Source organism: Dipodomys spectabilis, unplaced genomic scaffold, assembly GCF_019054845.1.
Source record: "Dipodomys spectabilis isolate Male_0828 unplaced genomic scaffold, ASM1905484v1 ptg000089l, whole genome shotgun sequence".
NCBI lineage: Eukaryota > Metazoa > Chordata > Mammalia > Rodentia > Heteromyidae > Dipodomys > Dipodomys spectabilis.
In genome coordinates, this window is record NW_024870766.1 from 15,075,593 (window position 1) to 15,095,436 (window position 19,844).

General features: G+C 37.2%; 2 protein-coding genes across 5 annotated transcripts in view; one reads left to right on the forward strand and one right to left on the reverse strand.

Moving 5' to 3' along the window:
* Ccdc146 (coiled-coil domain containing 146) overlaps window positions 1-3,477 on the reverse strand; it is a 115,261-nt gene extending 111,784 nt beyond the window's left edge. For both annotated transcript variants that reach the window (XM_042684549.1, XM_042684550.1), the window contains exon 1: window positions 3,352-3,477. The gene's annotated coding sequence lies outside the window, so the exon portion shown is untranslated. The remainder of the gene's footprint in view (window positions 1-3,351) is intronic.
* A 318-nt stretch (window positions 3,478-3,795) lies between these two features.
* Window positions 3,796-19,844, forward strand: part of Fam185a (family with sequence similarity 185 member A) — a 33,156-nt gene continuing 17,107 nt past the window's right edge. For all 3 annotated transcript variants that reach the window (XM_042684552.1, XM_042684554.1, XM_042684553.1), the window contains exons 1-4: window positions 3,796-4,363; window positions 7,444-7,553; window positions 8,983-9,075; window positions 12,748-12,886. In XM_042684552.1, coding sequence (XP_042540486.1) covers window positions 3,946-4,363; window positions 7,444-7,553; window positions 8,983-9,075; window positions 12,748-12,886 — 760 coding nt within the window. In that variant the 5' untranslated portion in view covers window positions 3,796-3,945. The remainder of the gene's footprint in view (window positions 4,364-7,443; window positions 7,554-8,982; window positions 9,076-12,747; window positions 12,887-19,844) is intronic.

Sequence of the window (19,844 nt, forward strand, 5' to 3'; positions counted from 1 at the left end):
TCTTAAGTAATCTCTGAGAAATCCTCAACTAAAAGGACACAGGAAGTAAAGATCTCCAACTAAAACCTTGGATTCAGGTAGGTAAGCTATAATATAAAAACAAAATTCATAAAACATGAGGTAACAGGTCTTTTTCAAAAGTCAACAACTCTATAGTAAAGGGTTCAAATGATAGTTAAGAGGGACAAATTTCAAAAATAATAAAAAAAATAAAAAGCAATGACAAGGATGATTATTGAAATAAAAGAGATGAAATAGAAGATACAAATAAACAGCAGTGCGCAAAGATGATCCAAATAAGCAGCCAAATGAAATAAAGAAGACAATACAGAATATGAAAGATAAATTCAATAAATAAGTATATAGAAATCTTTTAAACAATTAAATGAAAGTGTTGGAAATGAAGAACTTGGTAACCCAATTTTAAAAATTCATTTAAAAGCCCAGCTTTGTTTGGGTCAAATTTTCTTCTGAAGACTCTTTCTTGCCCCCTGCTGTCCATTTACTGAACATAAGTCATAAAATATTCATTGAGAGAATGACATTTAGATAGCAAGAAATCCTCTTTCCATTCCATATTTACATTTACATGATAAGAAAGTTTTGACATTTTAGTTCAGTCTTAGTGGGCCATATTTATGATAGGAAATGCTTTATATTTTTATTATTATAAATGTGAATCATATTCACTGTTGTGACACATACAAATAATAATCAATCTCACTGCTTAAAGATAATCACTATTATCAAATTATATATACATATATATTTTTTTACAATTGCTTCTGTGCAATATAGTTTTATATTTAATTTATTATTATTGCTACAGTATTGGGAACATACTACACAAATCTGGTATTTACTCTTCACTTATGAAAAATTTGCAATAATGTTGACTCATTTTCAAAATACATCTTCTAAATCACTGAATAATATTTCAAATATGTACAATTCTTCTTTGATGGCATTTAAATTGATGCAATGATTTCATATCATAAGGAGTTCCATAAAACAAAATTTCTTGACTATTCCTAACTTTATGCTTACATTTCTCAAAGCACAATTTCTAAGCCATACACACACACATATTTTTAAGGCTTTTCATGCTAACAAATGAATTGAACTGTGAAAAATGTCCAGAAGCTTGTCATGACTCTGGAGAAGGCTCTTTAAAATGGAAGAGGTAACAATATCTTCGAAGTAAACTATGAATAAGGAAAAAAAGTTATATCTGATTATTTTTGATTCTCTTGTTCTTCAAAAGTGTCAAGTATAGGGCTGGGAAGGTGGCTCAGTGGTAGAGTGCTTGCCTTGCATGCTTGAGGCCCTGGGTTCAATTCCTCGGCACCACATAAGCAAAAAGCCGGAAGTGGTGCTGTGGCTCAAGTGGTAGAGCACTAGCCTTGAGCTGAAGAGCTGAGGGACAGCACCCAGGCCCAGAGTTCAGGCCCCACGACCGGACCCAAAAAAAAAAAAATTTCAAGTATAAGGGATAAAAGGGTCATACTTCTTGAAATCTTGATGGTTTGGGACCTACTTCCTCATTTATAATGAAAAAAATAAGTACTGTACTGTTAAACAGTGTGTTTTGTTTTGATACAGTGAAATGACGCATGTGATATTGCATGTTTTAAAAATTATTTCATACCTGTAGAATATGTAACTTTTATTAGTTACTAATATAGACAGACTTGATACTCATTAGGCTATTTTTAAGTGCCAATACACCTTATATCTATGCAATCTTTTTTGATATATATTTTATTATAAAGCTACTGTACAAAGGGGCTACAGTTATGTGAGTAGGTAATGAGTACATTTCCTATCAAGCATTGTTACTCCAATACTCCTGATATCTATGTCAATCTTAATAGTAATTCTATTCTCAAGTTTTAAGTTCACACATCAGAAAGTAATTTTTTGTTAATTATCTTTTTGAAAATTGTCAAATAACAATTACACCACATAGACTATTATGACTCAGCTATCAATTGCATTAACTTAGTTTCCAGAAAGGAAAAGTTACTTACAAACAGTTATTTATTAAGGATTCACATTTTATCTAAAAATGCTTCTACAGCCAGTGCCCTTTTGCAAATTTCTTTTCAAAAATTATGCTTGTGTTTTCATTTTTAAAAAGTCTGAAGATTAGTGTGAATAATTGTAGTCACATGAAATACAATGTGAAGAACATTATTCACTCACTGGGCTTTGCTGAACCTAAAAGCTAACACCTGTCGCTAGTCTCCAATAAATAAAGAAGTATTTGGAGGGAGGGGGGGATTAGGAGGAGGAAGCAGGAGAGGATAACTTAAGAACATACTGAATTTTTAAAAAAGGGAATGGTTAGCAAAGAGCCAGCAACTAACACCTGTGAGGTTACAGTCCTTTCTATCTGCCTATCACTCTAGCTTCCAAGAATTCTAGCCATCACACTAGACTAAGGGCTTCAACCTTTGAAGGCATTTCAACACTTAAATTTTATTAAATGTGGTTGTTTGGAGGTAGACAGCTACCTACACCTAAGGAATTCAGGGTGATTTGTAGGAAATGGTAGAGAGTAAGAAAGGGAGAGAGATCAGATAGATAAGAGTAAATAAATATACCCTTCTTTCTCTTTTCTTCTGCCCATAGAATAACAAACTGTAAAAGGTAAAAAAAAAAAGAAAGAAAACAAAAGACCTTACAGTTACTCAATACAATCCATCTTTACCTTAAAACTTAAGAAATAGTCCATGTGACACAGATAAATCCATAATGGGCCTGGTTGTCCCCCACTGTTAACTTCCAGGTCCTTTCCACACACCAGGATGTGTCTTCCTATCCCTCCTCCTCTCCTTCCTACTTTCCTCCCCTCCTTTTTCTCTAAGATTTTATTTTTTCCCTAAATCATTTAGCTAAAAAAAAATGCTCCTCTCAAAACAAGTTCTTGTCTCTTAGCTTTCTTTTGGTTACTTAGAATATAAACATTGTTCCTAAAATAAAAGTCCAGTACGTTACATTGCAATTGTGTGGACTGCGTTACTACCCATTTACTATCTTACATGATCCTCACAAAACCCAATGAGGCAAAGCAAGAAAGGTATTATTGCCTTAAATTTAAGAATAACCAATAAAGCTCAGAGACATTGACTTAAGATCACTTACAGTCAGGAAGAAGCCAGGACTCAAATGCTGTTTCTTACGAATACTTGTTACCGAGGAGAGTTTCCTGGGATCTGACTCTACCCTCTCCAGCAGAGGCAGGCTACATTCCCAGGGGGCTAGTTTAGTGACGCTTGAGTCTGACCACCTACAGAGTGCACTCCTATTTTGCACCTAGTTCTCATCTGTAAAGGAGCAGTTTCTTACCCTTCTTCTTGGTCCTGATACTTATTTGGGGCTTCTAATTTTCTTTGGGGGAGTTTTGGGTTCCCGAGGGTCACTCCAAAGCTCCACCCTCTCCAAACAAGAAGTCGCGTCCTGGGTATCCAAGGAGACCACCGGTCCTTGCCCGTCTTGCTCCTTCAGCATTCTCCATTGGCCAATGAGATTCCCTTGCAGACTCCACCCCTCCGCCCCCGCCCCTATAATAACCAATGGGTTTGAAGCAAAGGAAACGCGCCCTTCCAAGCCCGGTCTTATTACCCTTCCTGTCGTGCGCACTCCCTCCTGGGATATGTAGTTTCCAATCCGCCAGACTAGTCAGGAGTGTGTCTTCCTTAGAACTACCAATCCCGTCGGCCTTCGCGAAAGGGGGCGGAAATAGGCAAGGACTACGGGTCCCGGTTTGCACTTGGAGCTTTACAATTCCGGACGACGCCTACCGTTTGTACCACTGGCGTTTTAAATCACCTAAGCACAGCAAACCCAGACGCCTCCTTTCTGACTTGAAGCAACTCCGTGGCCAAGCCTATTGGCTGTGGCCAGGCGTCCTCCGCGGGCTGAGGGAGAGAGGGGCACGTCATGTTCGCCTCCTGCGCTGGCCCGGGGCTTGGCTGCCTCGGCCGGGGGCTCGGCTGGGCCCGCGCTGGGCGTTGGACGGGTCGGGCTTTTCAGGGCCGGCTGTGTAGCTCAGCACCTGAGCCCGACGTCCTTCCGCCTGGCCCGGCGCGCCGGCCTCTGAAGGAGTGGACGCTGCTGGTGAGCCCGTTCGGTCGGCTGCGAGCGCGACTCCGGTGCCACCTGGCCGTGAGGCCCCTGGACCCCCTCACCTTCCCCGATGGCGACCGCGTGCTGGTGACGATGTCCGGCGTGGAGGGCGGGACGCCTGGCCTGGACAGCCTGCAGGTGCAGTACGACGAGGCCCTGCAGGAGATGGCCATCGTGTCGGACACCATCGATCCCCGGGCGTCGGTGGAGGTGAACGTACCCCTGAAGTTTGGCAAGTGACGTTCAAGTTGGGGCCCACCGCACTCACAGCGCTCTTGTTAAAGTTCAGCCCGCGCACATTTTTTAATCAGTCACTTGGGACACCTGTCTCATTTAGAGTTGGCCCCTAAAGAAGCTTCCTCTTCTGCATCCACACCAAATTCCCGAGTAGCATTTAAGAATCAACCTCACAATTAAGGAAAAAAATTAAATCGAGTGGAAACATGATTTGGAATAATCCCCTTATGCATCTTTGTCACACTGTCATTAGTAAACTGGTTTATTTTTCCAGGGTTGATAATCCATTCAATAGTATGGTTGGCCATTTAAGTTTCCCCTTGCCACACCTTGGCCAAATACCTCTGTCTCCAGAATGTTGCATAGACAGGTAACCTGGAGCAGGTATTGGTTTCACATATGCACCCAGCTTCTTAATAACTTGTCTCCATTCTTTTTGGCCTAAGTATGTTCTCAAATTTGGCCTAGCAAGCTTTTGAAGAAATAGACATAGAAAGACTGCCAGGGAACTTCTGTAATAATAATACAAGTTGTTTCCTAGACATTGGGTTTGGTGTAACTTCTCAGAGGTAACTTTTTAGGGAGAGTTCTCCAGGCTTTCATTCTTAGAAATGAAGGAAGATATTGAAAATGATCATAATAATGATTTAGCATTTCTGAGGTAATCTTTTGTAATCCTTATAGTTGGATTATAAAATAGATATTATCACCATTTTAGATGAGGAAGCTAAGATACAGGAAGTTGGATGCTGGTGGCTTATGCCTGTAATCCTAGCTACTCTGGGGGCTGACTTTTGAGGATCATAGTTCAAAGCTAGACAGGGCAGGAAAGTCCTTGAGATGCATAACTCCATTAAACTACTCAGAAAAAGCCAGCAATTGTGCTGTGGTAAAGTGCTAGCCTTGAGCACGAAGAGGCTCAGTGACAGTGCCTATTCCCTGACTTCAAGTCCCAGGACTGGCAAATAAAATAAAGTAAAATACAAATAAGATATAGGAAGTATCATAAAGTATTTATTGTGGATGAACAAATAGAAAAAAAAATCAGTGACTTCATGGAACTCACATTGTAGTGGAGGGTAGATTTTAAAATGCCTTCTCTTTAATACATGAAGTGATAGAGTTTGGCTATGGACTGGATTCACTCAGTCATTATGCTTTATTCCCTCTCAAAGTCTGACTAGGTAAATAAGAGAACCTGCTCTCTAAATGTAATAGTCTTGGGGAGAGAGATGCTATGGAGCTTTGCCTATAGTACAAAATAGACTGAGTGTTGAGTAGACTAAGCAAAAGTATGGTAGCACAGATGAAAACAGATACTTTTTGTTGGTGATTCTTACCCTCATCGTTACTTCCTCATTTTAGATTTGGAGCCCAATTTCCAATGTACTGTTTCTATTCATCTATTCCACAGGCCCCCTCAAATCTAGCTTCATGCTTTTCCTCCACATTGTCTCTTATTTGTTTCAGCAGATGGGTTGAAGTAATGTGTAGCTTTAATTTCTCCACCTACTTAGCAAGGTAGAGTAAGTTTAAAATGTTTCATTCTTTTCATAGCTGTCATCAGTGCTTTAGATACAACCATGTGTTGTGACATTACATTATTATTATAATTATTATTAGAAATAAGATTTGCAGTTAATTTGCATCTGTGTTTCTGCGAGATAAAATTGTTTTTCTTTTTTTTTTTTTTTGTCGGTCGTGGGGCTTGAACTCTGGGCCTGGGCGCTGTCCCTCAGCTCTTCAGCTCAAGGCGAGCGCTCTACCACTTGAGCTACAGCGCCACTTCCGGTTTTCTGGTGGTTTATTGGAGAAAGGAGTCTCACGGTCTCTCCTGCCCGGGCTGGCTTTGAACCGCGATCCTCAGATCTCAGCCTCCTGAGTAGCTAGGATTACAGGCGTGAGCCACCAGTGCCCGGCTAAAATTGTTTTTCTTATATTGTCACAATTGCAATAAAAATATTGCTGTTTTAAATAACAGATTACAGTTATAAAGCTATGGAGATTGATTTTATAACTATTGAAATTGTAGCAATAAGCCCCAATTTGTTTACTTCTTCATTTTACTGTAAGAAGATATTTATGTGAATTAAGTATTAAGTTATCAATATTTCTATTTTTTTTATGTCATTCGTGGGGCTTGAATTCTGGGCCTGGGCCCTGTCCCTGAGCTCTTCAGCTCAAGGCAAGCACTCTACCACTTGAGCCACAGCACCACTTCCAGTTTTCTGGTGTTTATTGGAGATAAGTTTCATGGCTTTTCTTGCCCAGGTTAGCTTTGAACTTTGATCCTCAGATCTCAGCCTCCTAAGTAGCTAGGATTACAGGCGTGAGCTACCAGCACCCCACTAGTATTTCTAAGTCTTTTAATGCAGAGATGCCTAAGGTTAAACTGTAAGTTGACAAGCAACAATGACACCTCTAATTCCTTATTTCCCTGCTCTGAATATATTCCCACTTAACTCATTATTATGGTTATTGTTTACTAGTGGCTCCACTTTTGAAAAAATACTTCAAATATCGTGTAACCTAGCTGCATGGTAATAGTCTAGTTTTTTAGATGTGAAGGATTAGAGGGAGAATTTGCAAATCTAAACCATGGTCATATGTATTACATGGTATTACTCTATGCTTTTAATTCGGAGGAGGGTTCTGAATAAATCTTTAAATCTTCCCGAATATAAGAGACACTTAGCTTGCTGACTATCCTAACATATTTTTATTTACTTGTGTGTGTGTGTGTGTGTGTGTGTGTGTGTGTGTGTGTGTGTGATTCTCAGAGAATCCTTTCTATGATATTTCGTAAGAGAGGTAACAGTTTCTTCTCTCTTTACTTCATGTTACTTCTTCCTCTCTTTAAAACAGTGAGAAACAATCATTTCTAAAAACTGGCAGAAAGATGTTGCATTTGATCCAGTTGCCTTGGCTGAGACAATATTTTTAGAGACTGTTGACCAAGATGTTCTCTCTAGGATTCAGTAAAATGAGGAATGTAGCTAAGGAACTGGATCTCTAGCAGGTCTTAAAATGCTTTGGAGCTCTTTAGTACTAAACTGTTTTTTCCTTCTCTTTTAGATTTGAATATCAAGTCATTGGGATCTGGCTGTGTAAAAGTCCAGAATATTGAATGTGATCATTGCAAAATTGAAACTGAACAGGGTACCAGCTTCTTGCACTCTGTTAAGGTATACGTACTCTAAACTACTCTTTAAAAAAATAGACCAGCCGTCTACTAACTCATACACAATTATAGTTCTGCAACTGTGGTGGCTCTTCTCTTCTTGGGTTCCGAGATGCCTTCCTAGAAAGGAGCTAAGTTCCTTCCATCTTTTGGCTCTCACCTAGAATCACTGGGAGGGGGCTGAGCACAGAAAAGGCACACTCATTCTAAAAGTACCAGCCTGGAAGTGGCATACAGCATTTTCACTTGCATTTTATTGGCAACAACTGAGGTTGGAAACACACTGCCTTTCCTTTGGACAATAAACATTGATTTCAGTTTTTGACATAGTTGGCAAGTGTGAAATGAAGCTACACATACATGTATGTTTGGGGTCTACCTGAAGGGACTAACTAGAACAAGCCTACTGTTTTATTTCTGCTTAGAAGCATTTTCATTTAGCTTTTTTCTTGGGTGCAATACAATGTACTACGACCCTGAGAGTAATGTGTCCTCATTCAGCCCCCTCCAGCCTTATAAGTATGGATTTGGGGATCATATAGAACTGGATTCCAATGGATTCTTTTTATTTTTTTTGTTATTTATTTATTTATTTATTTTTGGTCGTGGGGCCTGAACTCTGGGCCTGGGCACTGTCCCTCAGCTCCTCAGCTCAAGGCTAGTGCTCTATCACATGATTCGCAGCACCACTTCTGGCTTTTTCTGCTTATGTGGTACTGAGGAATACAACCGAGGGCCTCATGCATACAAAGCAAGCACTGTACCACTGAGCCACCTTCCCAACCCCGACTTTTTTTTTTTTGTAACAGCTATCTAACTTCTGAGATTCAGGGTTTTTACCCTCTATAAAATGGGAAAAATAGAATACCTATCTCTTTAAATTGTTAGAATTAAATGCATAGTTCATGTAAAATAGGCTACATTGTCTTTCTAGTACTGACAAACTGCCAAAGAAGAGATAACTATTGGTAATAGTAACTGATTGATAATGGCAATGGTTAATGTGCTCCCTCTTTGTGTTTACTTACCTGGTTACAGGAATCTGTGACTCCCAAGTCCTTCTTAAAAGAAGCTACTGGAATATAGCTCTGTATAATTTCGTTTTAGAAAGTATTTCTTTTTTTTTCTTTGTCTCTAATAACTGCTTTGACAGCAGTTGGCATTTTCTTTTCAGTTGATGCGATTATACTAGTGTCAGCTTCATTTCCAGGTTCTTCCTTGGTGTTTCATTATTGTTAAGAAAGAAACATGATAAATGTTTCACTAATTTAAGACAAACTTTATTTCTTCCTTTTTTGTCTATGTGTGTTTTTTTTTTCTTTTTGCTTATGTGGTGCTAAGGAATCGAACCCAGGGTCTCAGGCATGCAAGGCAAGTGCTCTACCACTGAGCCACCTTCCCAGCCCTGTCTATATGTTTTATTTGCCTTTCAGAGTCAAAAATTATATGTTCAAACTAAAGGTGGCAAAGTGATCTGTGTTGGAACAATCTACGGAGATACAGATATCCATGCATCGGATAAAAGTGTAAGATCCATTGTAGCAATGAGACACTATGTTGAAAATGAACTTTACAGCTTTGGGGGGTTGGGGAGGTGAGGAGGGTAGGTATTGTAGGGGAAAAACAAAGGAGGGGGTAACAATGCTTGATAGGAAATGTACTCATTACCTTACTCATATAATTGTACCCCTCTGTACAGTATCTTTACAATAATATATATATATATATTTTAAAAAATCAAAAATAAAGTGTAAGATCAGAGCTTTCTGTTGTTAGCAATTACTATTTTGCTTCCCATTGACTCACAAAGTAGGTGGCTTTTAAAGAAAAAATCTTTAATGCATTCTGGTTTGTTAGTAAATTCAAATGGAATTGTAGTCATTAAATATGCAATTTAAATTTTAGTTTGTGATTTTAATACTTGTGACAGTTCCTTATTTCAAATGAGTAACAACTTAAATACTTAATATTTAGTTCTTATCCTGATTTTTTGGTAGTTATTGGTTAAAATATCTCATTAAGTTATACCAACATATCTGCACTCGATTTTCTTGGATAAGGTTTACTTGAATACTGTAGTTTCCAAGACCTGCTTACTTCCCATTTAGAGAAATTGAAGAATTAATTTGTAATTCAGCTTTCTTCTGTACTGTCCACAAGGTGGCACTGTTAGATATCTTTACTATTCTTCAGATCCTTCCATAGTAGCTATTGGAATTTTCATTAGTATAGGAAGATAGTTTGTAATTTTTCTTTTGTTGTTATTGTTCTAGTATTCCGACTTGAACTCAGGCCTCATGATTCTGCTCAGCCTTTCCCCTCTTGGATGGCTCTTTACCACCTGAACCATACCTCCAGTTCCAAGTTTCTGGTCATTAATCAGAGAAAAGTCTTCAGGATTTTTCTGCTCATGCTACTTCAAATCCAGATCCTCAGATCTCAGCCTCCTGAATAACTAGAATTATAGGCAGGAACAACCAGTGCTCAAATTGTAGATTTTAATCAACTGTTTTATTGCTTTCTGTGATTTAGCATAGTATTAAGAGTAATGGTAAAAATTTTTAAATTATCTTGCATATAGCTATTGAAAATGAAAATATGTGATACTGAAATTAATGATACACAAACATATAAATAGATGTATGTGTACATATGCATACATACATATATGTATGTGTGTGTGTGTGTGTGTGTAAGAGACACTTTATTCACTAACAGAGTAAGTACCAATAATTATACTATCTGAAGGAATCTTAACATTTACTATTTAAATTAATAAACTTGTAGTTCTTCAATAAAATTTCTTCCAGCATGTTCAGTCAAAAAAAATAGTAAAGGTATAATTTTGGAAGTCTTTAAAAATGTCACCAATAATGTTTTTAAATCTTAAAATTCAAAACTTTTTTTGTTTAAAAGTTTTGCAATCTGCACCAGTGTTTTGTTAGATTTTTATTGTAAAGATACTGTACAGAGGGGTTGCAGTTACATGAGTTAGGTAATTAGTACATTTCTTAACAAGCAGTGCTACCTCCTCCCTCATTTTCTCCTACATTCCCTCCCTGCTCTAGTGTACCTTTCTCCATCAGCTTTTCATATGCTTTTATTATACATATATATGTATGCGTGTGTATATGAGTATAAAACTGATAAATATCAACAGATTACATACTATGTATATACAGGCACATACGCATACATATACCCATAAGTATAATAAAAGCATCTCTTTATAATTAAATTTGTAAGTAAAGTACACCTTTTTTTCAGGAATTCAGTCTTTTTGGGGGGGGGAGGGGTCCGGTCGTGGAGCCTGAACTCTGGGCCTGGGCGCTTTCCCTCAGCTCTTCAGCTCAAGGCTAGCACTCTACCACTTGAGCCACAGCACCACTTCTGGCTTTTTTCTTTTTGCTTATGTGGTGCTGAGGAATCAAACCCAGGGCTTCACACATGCAAGGCAAGCACTCTGCCACTGAGCCACCTTCCCAGCCCCAGGAATTTAATCTTTATTATAAGGCTGAGGCAGAGAAAACATTTGTATTCTCACAGATGTGCTTATAGGGGGAAAACCTTTCTTTGACAAATTTATTGAAATTATTTAAAGTAAAAATTGATATTAATCCACATGTAATTAATGCAAAAGAAAATATCTACTTAATTAGAAATAAAATACATGAATTTTAAATTCAGAAAGGAAAGTAATTCTGATTTACTTTCCATAAAACTCTATGAGTACTTTTTTCTCTTTTTGTACTTATGTCTTCTAATATGTTAATATTCTTGAAACTGAATTCTTGTTAGATAACACTTTGAACTCTTAACAATTTCTGGCCTTGTCGGGAGAAATGTTATTGATGCCAGTGTGTTCCAGGTAGTGAAACTGTTTCTTTAAATACCCAGTATACTACTTGAAGTTGCTTCTGGGAAAAATGGGGGCAAGTTCTTAATGTTAATATTTTTATATTCATATCATAAAGATGATTTTGGAGGTCACTATTTTATATGTGACCAATATTTGAAACAAATGCATACTGAGATTTATTCGGGAAGTTTAAGGATGAACATAAAATCCTTTTCATTTTAATCACTAGAAGGCTACTGCCTTATTAATTATAAAGTGGGAAAATTCTAGAGATCAAAAGTGTAGCTGTCATGTAAACATACTAAAGGATAGAAGTCAAGATAGCTCAATAGAAAAGTATTGCAAAATTCAATACATTTATTATTCCTCTAGCAATAATAATCAAGTAAATTTGAAATACAATTGCTATAATCTGATAGAAGGTATATAAAAGATATCCACAGCACACATCATGTTCTGTGAGGAGATGCTTTATACTTTCTTCTTGAGAATAATGGGTAAAGGTGGCTGCTTTTCCCTCTATTAGCAACTTTTCATAGATGGATTGAAGGCTGGAGCCTTCAATGGTAAGACAAAAAAAAGAATGAAAAAGCTGAAGAAAAGCATTAGTATAAGTATTGGAAGAGGGAACATGGAAATATCCACTTGTGCAGAATATAATTATACATTAGAATTTTTTTTTTGTTGGTCATGGGGCCTGAACTCTGGGCCTGGGCACTGTCCCTCAGCTCTTCAGCTGAAGGCCATAGCACCACTTCTGGCTTTTTCTTCTTATGTGGTGCTGAGGAATCGAACCCAGGGCCTCATGCATGCAAGGCAAGCAGTCTACCACTGAGCCACCTTCCCAGGCCCACATTAGAGGTTTTTAAATACAAATTTTATCATTAAATATGAATACTAGAATAATAGGTACTACTAGTGAGTTTATTTTGTTGCTGGATTAAGGTCAAATGAAAATATCAAATATACCTTGAAAGATATACCTTATATAGCAGGAGTAAATCTGACAAAACATCAAAAATTCTACATGGAAAATACAAAACATTATTAAGAAAAGTTAATAGTGTTAAGTAGCAGAATTTACTTTGTATCTTATATTCTAGAAAGAGCGCATGTTGTTCACAAGCCTGTAGAGCTAGGAGTTACTTAGAATTTAAAAAACTGTAGAATCAAGAAAAGGTAGGAGTTAGAAGCAAGAAAACCATTGTACATTAAGTAAAAACAAAACAAAACAAAAAAAAAACCTCATATAGTTGCCCACTAATTCCAGACATACTATTTTGGCTTTATTTCCAGTTTTTGTTTTATAACCAACTAATTGGAGTTTTTTTCGTATTAGACTGTAACTGTAGATAAACTGCAAGGAAGTTCAATTAATATATCTACTGAAGATGGTTTGCTGGAAACCAAGTATCTTTACACAGAATCATCATTTGTGTCTTCTGCTGCTGGAAATATTGCATTAGGAAATGTGCATGGTAAGCTGACAGAAGATTAATAAATCTTAGACTTTACATATAGCATAAATTTTAAGAAATGACTGTGTAGTTAAAGAAGGATCAAGAAACTGGCCTTAGCTGGGCACCAGTACCTCACTCCTGTAATCCTAGCTACTCAGGAGGCTGAGATCTAAGGATCCAGTTCAAAGCCAGCCCAGCCATGAGACTTTTATCTCCAATTAACCACCAGAAACCTGGAAGTGGCACTGTGGCTCAAGTGGTAGAGTGCTTGCCTTGAGCTGAAGAGCTCAAAGACAGGGCCCAGGCCCAGAGTTCAAGCCCCATAACCAGCCAAAAAAAAAAAAAAAAAAGAATCTGGCCTTTTTCTAAATAATTAATTGCAGTCCAGATACCCTTTTAAAATATTATGAAAGTGAAATGATAAAAAGCTATTTTGCCAAAGCATTGAAGATATATTACATATGAAACTGACAATAATTCTGATTTTAACGCATATCCTTATAACATGAAATGAATAACAAAAAATATGTGACATTAGATAAAAGTAGTTTTAAATAAAGATGAGTTTTCAGTGATTGCTTTTATATTATGATAGGAGAGCTAAAGTTAAATTAATGAAACATTTGGGTGGATCTAATTATAGGAACTCGGTTATACTAATTTTGGTTAAATGGTATATACACTTGCGTTGGCACCAAATCCTCTCGATACCTTGCCATTTTCAGTTATCTGAGTTTCTTTTTTATACTTTTTCAAACATGTCTGCAGAAAACCTTTTTGTTTAATGTAAGCAGTAATACTTGGTTCATATTTGTTTTAGGGAAAGGAAAAGAGAGTATAATAGTGAGGTAGCTTGGCAAAAGTCACATCCTAGAGTTCAGTGTCACTCAGCCTGCTTCTTGTATTTCCATAGAGCAGATGATTTAAATCCAGGTGTGGATACTTTCTGCAATATATATGACTAGAATTAAGAATTACTTATCCCAGAATGAACTGTATTATATATACACATCTGCCAAAAGCTTTACGGGCTATATTCCAGGAAGTATGGAATTGTGCTTTTTCCATAAATGGTCCATTTTTGTAGTAAAGCTGAATATTAGTACCTGTACATTTTGGCAAAATCCCCAGAGTGAGCACGAATTATTAGGTGCTATTAGAAAGTATGGTTAGTACTAGGCTAGCCATTGCTGTATACAGAAAGTTGACAAAGTTGTAAATTGACAAGTAAATTTCTCATTATAAAACAGAAACAAAAATTTAAAAAAATCATTATACACTTTCAATAATTCTTGAGCCTCAATTTAATTGTTAAACTTTAACTATTCTTGTAAGCAAGTACTTCAATGTTGATCATAATTAAAAGTATTATGCCAAATCTACAGAATAGCTTTAAGTGAGAAGACAAGTTTCTTATCAACTCAGATGATGATGAACACCCATAGGAAAAATAGCTCTGCTCTCCGCACTGCTTTATATGATGACTATATTTAGTACTTTCACATCTTTGCTTTTAATAAAAACAGGAATTGAAGTTGGGATAGTATATCACTAATAGCACATATGATAGTCAGACAGGTGAACTATTTTGAGGCAGCCCTCAAAATACTCCAAGTCTTTTGATTAAAGAAGCTAAAATAGAAACACTGTGAAGGATAAGGGTTCATTCCTTTGCTTTTGTAAAGGAATATTATATTTATATTTATATTTACTGTCCTTTAGTAGGAAATCAAATATATTTCGATACATGGTTAAAAGCTAGATCTTGTGTTAGACTTCTGTCTCCAGTTTGAGTTTCCCTGAAAGTGGAAATACTGAGAGAGGAACTAGAGAGCTTTGCATTAGCTAGGAAGACTTCTTGAGACCGATGCCACATGAAGGAAGGAAGCCCAATTTCCATGGGAGAACTTGTACTATGATATGATTTCCACATCTCCAGTGGGGAGCTCTGAAGCTGGCATGGTCCCTCAGAGTTGTGTCAAGTTGGAATGAGGAGAGCTGGACTTTCATATCCCCAGTCATTAGATGCCAGCTGCCCCAGGGAGAGTGTGATCTTGGGCCAACATGGCTCTCTAACTGAGGCAGTTCCAATGAGGGCTGACAGTTGAGGGCTATCTGCCAGCAGTGCTCTCAACAGCTAGGAAAATAAGCCTTTCTGGGAGGAAGGGGGCTCAGGATGACGGCTCATAGCCTTTGCTCTGGGTATATTTACTCTGCGACACCCTTGTGTACTAGATTTTGGGGCAGGAGATGATACCTGTCCTTAAAGAATGCACAGTTTAGTGGAAGGATTAAATGTCTTCCTCAGTTTCTCAGCCATTCCCATCCCTATTGGGATGTCACCTCCCACTTCACCTGCAGTTGCAATGCAGTCTCAAGGCATTGTTATCCTACCTCAGTGTAGTGCATTTGTGACTGTCTGTCACCACTCTTTTGTAATACTAGCACAGCAGTTGCTTCCATGTTGTTTAGCCCTGTTTTTCCATCTAGCCCTTACCTCTAGATCTACTGCAGCTTTTCAGTATGTACAAAAGAGAAAAAGAAAAAAACCAGAAATGAGAAAACCCTTCTTATTCTAATGCATACCCCCAGTGCGCTGTTTTTTTAAATGACCCTTTGGAGAGCTCACGTTTCTTGTCCCTCTTCCCATATCACCTGTATTTCTGTCATTGCCCCAGGGGATCAGGTGAACATACTCTTCAAGTTTGAAATTTAGGGTACAGTAGGTAAATAAGAGAAGGCAGGGTTTTAGTCTCACATCCTTTAGGTGAAAAGATGGAAGTCTCTATGTTCTAACTACAGGAGTCTTATGGGGGAGTTTTATGTCTACCAAAGATCTTCCCAAGCCAGAACTCTGACCATATATTTCAGTGAATTCTTTGTTTCAAATGCTGACAGTTATATAATGCAAATTAGATGTATATATTGGCTGTATTCCAACATGCTGGAATAGGATCTTAAAACTCGTGTTTATGGGAAAATGTTGCTACTTCCTAATATCTGACTTATAGAAAATAAAGTTTGAGACTATATGCATTCTAAAAGCTGCCTGTTGAAGATTTATTTAATTTGGCTTCCTTCTTAAGCTAGGCTTTAACAGATTTTTTTTATAAGCGGAGCTGAAATTTCCAATATATAGATGTTGTAAAAAGCCAGGCATACACAGATATGAACAAGAACTGTCTTTTTGGTAAGTTTTACTAGTATTTGCATTTGAAGACCTTTTGCCAGTAATTAGGCAGTGGGTGTTTGAAAGAAAACATGTAATGAGTGCCTAAATTAGCAAATTCCTTCCACTTAATGGACAATTGGTTGTTTACAGATGATGAAAACAGGACTTAGAAATGTCTAATTGTTTATGCTCAGCTCTAAGTTAACTAGTAAAATAGCGAGGATTTTATCGTAGTTTAATTACTTTTAGGAGATATTCTTAAATTTGGTAGATATTAGATATTCTTAAACATCTTGATTCTAACCAAAATTTCCATCATTGATTTAAAGGCATTCTGGTCCTAGAGATGTTTCCTATAGTCAGAAAGCTCTGTAACACAGATGTACTGAGTCAGCAATGTTCCATGTTGTAACTTCCTTGAGTTTCCAGACTATTTATTAATGCCTATGATATCTGACACAAAATATGAATGTTCAGTCAGTGTTTGAATTCAACTCCATGGTGGTATTTTAGAAACTATGCTTCTTCTGTGAAAGTAATGTTTAAACCATGATCATATGCTTTTACTGAGGGAAAAAAAAAACCCTCAGTATGTTTATCTTTGGATTGATTGCCTTTGTCTCAGGCCATGTTAGAATAAAGGATGGCAAAATAAGAGAAACCATGGATTTTTTAAAATACTGAGATTTATGGGAAAGTTGCAGAACTTTAGCATAGCAGGAGCCTACCTAGTTATTACTGATCACATAGTGTCTGCTTTATTGGAAAGAAGCTTTGACCACGATATACTTCTCAAATAGTTAATTTCTAATTTGTTTCCAATGATTAGAGTTTAACTGGGTGAACCCAAACTATACACAATTCTGTTAATAATTCTCATTGTTGATATGTGTACTTCTAATATGCTAACTCATTCCACTAAGTATTTGAATCAGAGTTCCTTTTGCATATTCTAATGACTTGGAATATTTCTGTTCAAGGCAAAGATTTGCTAAATCTTTTGACAGTGAATTGAAACTATGTTTTTGTCAGAAAAAATATTTTCATTAAAATGTAGTAAATTTTAGCTGGGTATCAGTGGCTTCTACCTGTAATCCTAACTACTCAGAAGGCTGAGTTGTGAGGATTGTGGTTCAAAGCCAGCCTGGGCAGGAAGACTCTCATCTCCAATTAATTACTATAAAGCCAGAGGTGATGCTGTGGCTAACCTTAAGCACAAAAGCTAACGGACAGTGCCCAGACCCTGAGTTCAAACACTAGGATCTACACACACAAAAAAGTATCTTTTTGGGAAAATAAAGTGGGAGAAAAACAAGGGAGAGGGTAACAATGTTCAACAAGAAATATACTCATTACATTATGTATGTAACTGTAACCCTTCTATACATCACCTTGACAATAAATTTTTTTAAAAAGGTAAATTTTTACTGCATTCATTGAAAACAAATGTAAGACTATAAAGTGCTATTTCATTGTGAATGAGTGATTGGACTCACTAACTAAATAACTAAATCTATATCTTAATTCTTCATGAATGGTTGTAAATATTAGGGATACAAATATAAAGTTAGAAATATTAGGGATTTGATCCATCTAAGTGTTCAAGAAATGGGAGGAGTAGAGAATTAGTAATATTGAAGCAGCTCTTACAAGGCTAATTTCCCCAAAGCATTGTCCATCATGATATGTTTCACTGTCTCCTTTGATGTGGGGTCATCACCCTAGTGAGATACAACCCGTTCCCCAAGCCAGCATTAATGAAGTCCCATTGCTTATCTTCTTCTACAAGGCTCCTGCTCTTAAAGCTTTTATCAAAACACTCCACACTATGTCTTAAGCTTCTAGCACTTGCATCTTTAAGATTCATAACATCTTTCCTATATTAAAAAAATACTCCCTTCCTCCTAAAGTTTCCTAGGTATCATCCCATTATGCATCAACTGACCTCTGTATCAAAATCAGATGCACCACATGCAGATGAGGCTCCTCAGTATGATGTGTCCATATGTACAACTCAAGTGCAATTCCTTGAATCTTTAGACATATGAACTAAAGAGATGTTACCTCCTCCCCCTTCCTCTCTATCACACATACACATACCACCTGCATAGCTCAGTTACAGTGAAAGGTAAGGCATAGGATAATGGTTATAAACTTTCCTATAGAAAGGAAGAAAATGAGAGGATCAAGGATCAATGGAATCACTATTCATAGTGATTTTGAAATTCAGGTGGACAAATAGTGTAGGTTCTTTGATAGATTGTAAGGCTTGGGAATAATTTTTTGAGGTTCTAGGTTTTGCCCTCTTAGGTCGTCATTAATTTTTGTTTTGTTTCATTTCATTTTGTGCCAGTACCTGAACTGGCACATTTATGAAATGTAGTCTATATTCACAGCCAAGTAGTTTTCTTAACCTGTCTCTGGCCAGTAGAATGTTAGGGATCTAGTGATCTCTTTTCATCGACTGTTACTGTCTCTTTCCATTCAAGTTGGCAGTACTTACTGATAGAATGTTCTCAAAAACTTTATTAGCTTCCTGTGAATCCCATTGGGATTTGTTCTCTTAGGCAAAACTTAGACTTACACAAAATCTCTTCAGAATATGGGCTTCTGCTAACATGCTGAGATACAACATCTTCAAGCATTGCAGAAGGTCTGTTTGATTGAGAGGATCTGTAAGGCATATCCTTAATCTTAAAGAGGTTTTTGTACAACTGGATAATATTATAAGATACCACTATTGATCTTTCTGGTGTCTTAACCAAGGTTTTTCTAGTTACTCTCAGTTTTATTTTTAGGCCATCTTTTAGTCCTGGATTTAAATTTTCTTTTGGGTCCAAGAAGGAAAAATAAACAAATAAAATATCCAGAGCTATCCAATTAAGATATTTTTAGCTAGATCATTGAGTTCATTTGTCACATTTCCTATTCTGTATTACCAGAAGTGATAGTATTGCTAAGTTTCTGCTATAATAAATACAAGTCCTCCCTTCAGTTTTCAAAAATATTTTCCTCACTTCTTATTCAGCCATCATATGAAGCATACCCAAGGTCCAGATTTCTGCTGAATTACTGTTCAGTGCGATTTCTCTAACATACTCTACAAAATCCTTCCAACCTCCGCCAAGCCCCCAAAGTTATTTCATTTTTTGCATATTTATTATGACAGCACCCATGTCAGATATCAACATTTGTACTACTTACTCTTCTGTAACAGATTATCTCAAAACATAACAATTGTAAACAAGGAACACTTATTGGCTGGGCCAGAAATCTGGGTGTGGCTTAATAGTCTTAGGATGGTTCAAAAGTTTGTAATCAAGATGTCAGCCAAGATTGTGAGCTCATCGAATGTTCAACCAGGGAAAATTCTGCCTCCATGCTCACTCATGTGGTTGTTGGCAGGATTTAGTTCAGATCCTGCTGGCCAGGAGCCACTTCAGTTTCCTTGCCAAAGGGATACTGTCTGCAGCACAGTTAATTTCCAACATGGCAGCTGGCATCCATCAGAATAAGAGGACTAGAAAGACACCATAGTCTTTCTGTAACCTCATCTCATAAATGGCGTCCCACCACTGGTCCCCCATTCTCTTTGTTAACAGCTAGTCACTAAGGTTCAGTCTACTATGAGAAAAGAAGCTTAGACAGGCCATGAATACTAGGAGACGGGCTGGGAAGGTGGCTCAGAGGTAGAGTGCTTGCTTTGCACCATGAGGTCCTGAGTTTGATTCCTCAGCACCACATAAGCAGAAAAATCCAGAAGTGGCACTGTGGCTCAAGTGGTAGAGTGCTAGCCTTGAGCTG